Consider the following 6,314-nt stretch of genomic DNA (forward strand, 5'->3'; position numbering starts at 1 on the left):
CATTCAGTCCAAAATTTCATATATCTATGGTCATTTTTTTTAAAGTTACACCAAAAACCAAAATCGATTTCTCAAAAACAGATTTTGCGTAAAAATTCCCGTTTTTCCTTAATTTTTCTTTTGTTTTTCACGGCGCTTTTGAAAACTACTGGAAAAATTTTACTTTTGACCCCCCAAAGTACCAACTAGATTCACTTTCCTATCAGAAAAGGTACTGTTGAAGAAAATCCAAGCACTTTTACTGTCCTAAAACGTGATGACAGACACAAAAAAAAATAAAAAAAATAAAAAAAAAAACACACATCATTGTAAAATCAATACATTCATCGTTCCACTCAGAATCTAAAATGGAAAAATATCTCAAGGGCTGAAATACTAGCTAAAAAATAGTCAAAATATTGAGAAAATGTTTTATGGAAAATTCTAATATAAATATTTGTTGAAAATTTCAAGGTGCTACAGTTATTAATTTTTGAGTTACACCAATAGAATAAAATCGATATTTCAAAAAATTTGTTTTGTATAATAGTCACACATATTTTTGATTTTTTCTCAACGCTTTCTAAAACTAGGTACTTTAAATTTTTAATTTTGGCTTCCCAAAAATACCAACTAGTTTCATTTTTCCATCAGTAAAGGTGCTGATCTTGAAAATCGGATCACTTTTATACTACACAGAATACAAAACAGAAAAATAACACACATTATATTGTAAAATCAATAAAACTTCACGCTCCGCTCAGAATCTAATATATTATAAATTAACCTTCCTACGCCTTAAATTAGCAAATGTGTCAATAAAAATGTATTTATAAATATACATTTTAGTTAATCAGCATTTTTTTCTATAAATATTATAGCTAAGTTGGTGCCTTTTTTTTGGGACAGAGCGCTTTTTTTTAAGTTTTTTATAGTTTTCAACTTTGAAAATTGAATTTTAATCATGTCAACTCGTCTAATGCGATACATTTATTTGACGACTGACGTCAATTAATATAATTAGGTATAAAGTATAGGTAGTAAAAATTAAAATAATTGAAGGTATAAAAATATATAAATGATATTTTTTTTTCTCATTAACTTGACTTTTTTATTGTATCTACAAAAGCGGGGCCTGTCCAACTGGCGAAGGCGTGGGGCCCAGGGTGAGGGGGGGGGTGCTCGCCCTGCCCTAGGGACGGCCTTACGCGTACCACCTATATTATACAGTTTGAACATTTTCATGTACCACTTGTCCAAATAAAGTTTATATTTTTGATTATCAAAAATGAATACGTTATTTTACACATGTGCAAATTTATTTTATTAGTAACTACAAAATTATGATAGGTAATATAAAGCATTTAATGCATACATAGAAAATGAAATAGATATGTACTACAATTGTTATTATTATTATTATTAATATCAAATAAACTCAACAATATTTATTATTGTGATAATGAACTATTTCATTTTCTTAGCGTAACACCTACGAGCTTTCCGCGTACCACAAGTTGAGAAACGCTAAATTAATGGATACAATATAAATAATATGCGTTGCGAAAAGGTAACTTACTGTCGGCCAAGGATTATAATATTTTAATATTATAATCTTTAAATATTATTAAAACGTGAGGCGATTTCTTATCACAGTTATATCTGAAGTTCTTCCGGACCGATTTTCATGATTTCTTTTTCTAACGCAAGTACTCGGTGTGCAGATGAGCGATCAAAAGAGAAAAGCCCAATAAATTAATTATTTAAATATCTATTAGCATTCGTGGGTTTTTAATGAAGTAGTGCACATCCAAAAAAAATATAACCAATATTATATAATATATACTATACATATTACATATATATATATATATATATCGGTGCTAGTGTAGCATGCGATCTACCAGCTCGTTTCTGGTGTAGCTTGCGATCTCCAGTCTGGTTTTGGTGAATGCGATTTATGAGCCGCTTAGCATTATGCGTATGTATTTCAAAAATATTTCAATCACTTTAAATCACATTTTAAGTTACGTCTGTTGCCCGCGTATCTTCTAAAAAAGCCACGTACATTTTTAGCCAATTTAGTATCTAACCTAAGATACAAGCGTCGTCGAAATCGGAAAGCACACTAAAATCAAAAATACTAAATTATTATCGATTATCGGAGTCTGGAGACAAAATATAACGTTAACGTCGTTAACGATAAAGAACTGGTAGTAATGGGTAGACCACAGGTAGAGCACATGTAAGCGGTAGATCGCACGCTACACTAGCACATATTGTATTAATTAATTGTTTAAAAATTTTAGTTATTCACCAATAAGCTTTTATTTTGTTTAAATTTTTAAACAGAAACACGGTTTTAGTTTTGAATTTCCGACAATGATCGACTAACATTATTTATCAGCTGATAATCGGAATATAATAATCGAATGAGAGTAAAAATAAATTACAATGCCTATGCCGAGGCGCAACGAATGTGCACATCAATAATATTCCATTATAACGCGGGTTGCTTGTTTTGAATTGTTTTAATTTTTACGCTGTACAAATGTGCACAGCGATTGTGTGCACTACCTACTGCAATATTGCACCACTATAATACACGCCGAAACCGTTCCGTCGCGGACAACCGCGCCCGGCTGTTTGGCCCAATAAATAATTATTAATATTTAGCATGTGCTAAATCGTCAAGTACTTCGTGCTCTCTTACCAGTGGCGTATATAGAAATAATTTTTGGGGTGGGCTATAGTAGATAGAAATTATTAAGTGATCTAGCACCTAGAGGCATATTATTAAATGCACATTTATCTAAGGTACCTAAACCTAAACAAGTTATATTACAATCAGTATTCAGCACCTAATATTATATGATATGTAAATTTCTTATGCAAGGTAGATTTTTTCTATTTAGTAAGTATAGAAAAAAATAATTGTAGGTATGTACCTATTATATAACATTAACCCCTTTGTAACTTAACATAAAACAAAATAAAACAAATAGGTAAAAATTATTTTTCTATTTTTTTTTATAAGACTATTTACAATGTCATTGATTTGCAACGGTATATTTCTATGAATTGTCATTAAGGCCAATCCAGTTAACCGAACATTTCCACATTGATTTCTTATATATGTTTTTAACCTTCCAAGAGTTGAAAAACTTCTCTCTGCACTTGCAGTAGTAATTGGTATTGTACACAAAATTTTCAGCAGAATATAAATATTAGGGAACAAATCAAATTCACATACTTTAAGGGTTGTTAGAGCATTTTTTGGAATCTTTTGAATGGTTGTATCAATCATTTTCCACTTTTCAACCCATAGTTTCCACTCACCTTCAATCATAGCTTCACCATTTTCAAAATCAGTGAGGTAGAAGTGTACAGCATCAACAATATTTTCATATTTTGATTTAACTGCATTTATTGGTATAATATTTTGTAAGCTCACAAGAGTCTTTTTATGTTTGGAAAATCTGTTGACTAATGATTTGTTTAATTCATCAAGATATGGTATGAATAAGCTAATTCTATAATATACATCTGGAGAGTTAGTTGAATAATTATGACGATGTCTTTGGATACCAACAATCCTAGGTATTGATGGTTCAATATTAAGTTTAGAACTAATAGCTTGAGCACTTAAATACAATTGTTTAAATTCAATTTCAACGTTAGATCTAATATCATTTATGACTGATTGTACAAGTTCTATGTGCCCAATAGCAGAACTTAAATCAATATCAGGTTTTTGCAGGCTAACTGATATTTGATGAGTTATAGCCAACATTTTACTAACAGTGACTAATGTTATTAAAAATTCAAAATCACAAAGTTTTTTATGAAATGATCGAGCAGCTGCTCCATCATCTTTATTATCTGACACTATCTGTTCCATAGTTTCAATAATTGGTAAAATATCATTTTTGAAATTAACAATTTCTTCATGCCGTTCTACCCATCTAGTGTCACAGTAATTTATTAAACGTGAAGGTGTCAATCCTTGTTTAGATAATTTTGTTTTTAAGATATTAGATCTTCTCACCGATGCCCTCATAAAAGTACTTATTTCTCTTATCGCCCCAATGCAATTTCTAACTGGTTGTAATTTTGATGCATCATTTAAAACCAAATTCAATGAATGAGAAACACAATGAGTGTAAATTGCCATAGAATATTCCTCCAATATTATTGCTTGTACTCCATTGAAAGCTCCACTCATTGCGCCGTCATACCCTTGTCCACGCATATAATTTAAATCAAGACCGAGAGACTGAAGTTCTTTTTTTATTGTAGTAGCTAATCCTTTGCCTGTAACATCATGCACTGGCACAAATTTTAAAAAATCTTCTCTTATTTCATTAACTTCTTCATCAAAATAGCGAACAGCTAATGAAAATTGTTCAATTCCTTGGACGTCAGATGTTTCATCAGCAAGCACAGTGAAAAATTTGGCTTTTTTCACTTTTTCAATAATAATATTTTGAATATAACTCCCTATTAATTCAATTATTTCATTTTGTATTAATGGACTTGAATACATTTGTTTTCCACCAGCATTTAAAATATGCGATTTTAGAGTATCGTCATCATTTTTAGCTCTATAACGCAACAAGGCTCTGAAGTTCCCATCATTATTATCTGGATCATTCAGACTTAGGCGGCCATAGTCTTTATGTCCTCTTAATGGAATTTCTTGCCGCCCACAAAATATTATTGTTTCAACTATTTCAGAAATTTTTTTGGTGTTTTCAATCAATTCTTTCTTCATTTGCTTATCGACTTGACGTTGTACGCTATCTATCTTTCCATCAGCCATTTTTAAAAAATTATCTGATTTTAATACTGCTAGTTGGTGATATTGAAGACAAGAATGACGATAGCAAATTTCTTTGGCTGATTTCCAATTCTGCAATGGTTTTGACACAAGCTGTCCAACACTCTGATGTGAAACTTTACCAGAAAAACTTCCAGGACCAAAAACCACACAATTTTTTACAAAATGCTCCATTTTGTGCTTTAGAATAAGCTAACGATTTAAATTCATTCAACCAGGATTTTTGAAAGTGTCTAGTAGCATTAGATAATACTTGTACATGCAAGTTGGTGAACGATTCTGGTATCCATGTATTTTTTAAAAGCTTTTCTTTAATATCATCACTGAAAGTTTTACTAGATGTTCTGTTAATATATAAACCAATATCATAATCATTGTTGCTTGAAGTTGTTTGGGTAGAATTAGAATTAATTATCAAATCCTAAAATTAAATTTAAATTATAATAATTATTTATTCAATTTCACTTAATCAAGACTTACATTAAAATCTATCTCAGAATTTTCAAAACTGTCATTAACTTTGTGTTCATCGTTGGCTATAGAATATACTGGACTGGAATTTGTCTCATCTTTGTGTGCCTCTAAATTAATATATATAAATTTATATATAAAATAAATAAGTATATTCACCTAATAATTAATAGATACATAACACAATAACACATATTACATAATATTAAGTGGTACTATATTGATAAACATAACATTTGCAATTTTCTCTTATTGGTTTTTAAATAATAAGATCAAATTTTATAACTTATAAAAGGAACTTATTGAAACTTATAAAAACATACAATTTTAAAATATAATTCTATATTTTTTATAGAAATTATATTTTCTTAAATACCTAGTTTATTATGTATAGTATACATATTAAGAGTACCTAATACTGGGAAAAGTTAAGAGTATCTAATATTGTATAAGTATTGGAAGTGTATACAATTCTAAAAAAATGTTAGATTTCACTAATTTAATTTATTACCTTTTTAGATATTTGTATATATGGTTTCACTAATTTCACTAGGAAATGGGCGTTTTTCAACAGAGTTTCCTTTATTCAATTGTTTGCTCTATAAATTAATATACAAATAAAAATATATCATTAAACTATAATAAAAAATAACAATACGGATAAAAATAATGGATGTCTTGATTTATTAAAATACATTTTGTTTAAAAACATAAGTAGGTAATTAACTAAAATATCTAAATCAAATTTATTATTTTAGATATTTTAATGCATATTTAAATATAAGTAGGCAATCAAATAGTATTAAATTTTAATAAATATGTGTATGATTTGACAATGAATAATAATAGGTATTAATTTACGATATATTTCAAAATTGAAATCATCCATCAAGACATCAATTATGGTACCTAGCTTCTTTAAATTGATAAAATATTAATGTGAAATTGTACTTACTTTTTCGGCATCGAAAACATATTTTTTTAGTTTTTTTTTAAAATTCAATAAACTATATACTAATATACT

The 6,314-nt window shown here is 28.7% G+C and overlaps 1 protein-coding gene across 1 annotated transcript in view; it reads right to left on the minus strand.

Moving 5' to 3' along the window:
* The window catches only part of LOC100571178 (52 kDa repressor of the inhibitor of the protein kinase-like), a 9,205-nt gene that overhangs the window by 1,698 nt on the left and 1,193 nt on the right, over window positions 1–6,314 (minus strand). Inside the window, exons 2-6 of the mRNA XM_029485093.1 lie at window positions 5,300–5,400; window positions 5,073–5,240; window positions 4,771–5,011; window positions 4,516–4,707; window positions 3,434–4,446 (exon numbers count right to left, since the gene is read on the minus strand). Coding sequence (XP_029340953.1) covers window positions 3,434–4,446; window positions 4,516–4,707; window positions 4,771–5,011; window positions 5,073–5,240; window positions 5,300–5,400 — 1,715 coding nt within the window. The remainder of the gene's footprint in view (window positions 1–3,433; window positions 4,447–4,515; window positions 4,708–4,770; window positions 5,012–5,072; window positions 5,241–5,299; window positions 5,401–6,314) is intronic.

The sequence above is a fragment of the Acyrthosiphon pisum genome, chromosome X (genome assembly GCF_005508785.2).
Source record: "Acyrthosiphon pisum isolate AL4f chromosome X, pea_aphid_22Mar2018_4r6ur, whole genome shotgun sequence".
NCBI lineage: Eukaryota > Metazoa > Arthropoda > Insecta > Hemiptera > Aphididae > Acyrthosiphon > Acyrthosiphon pisum.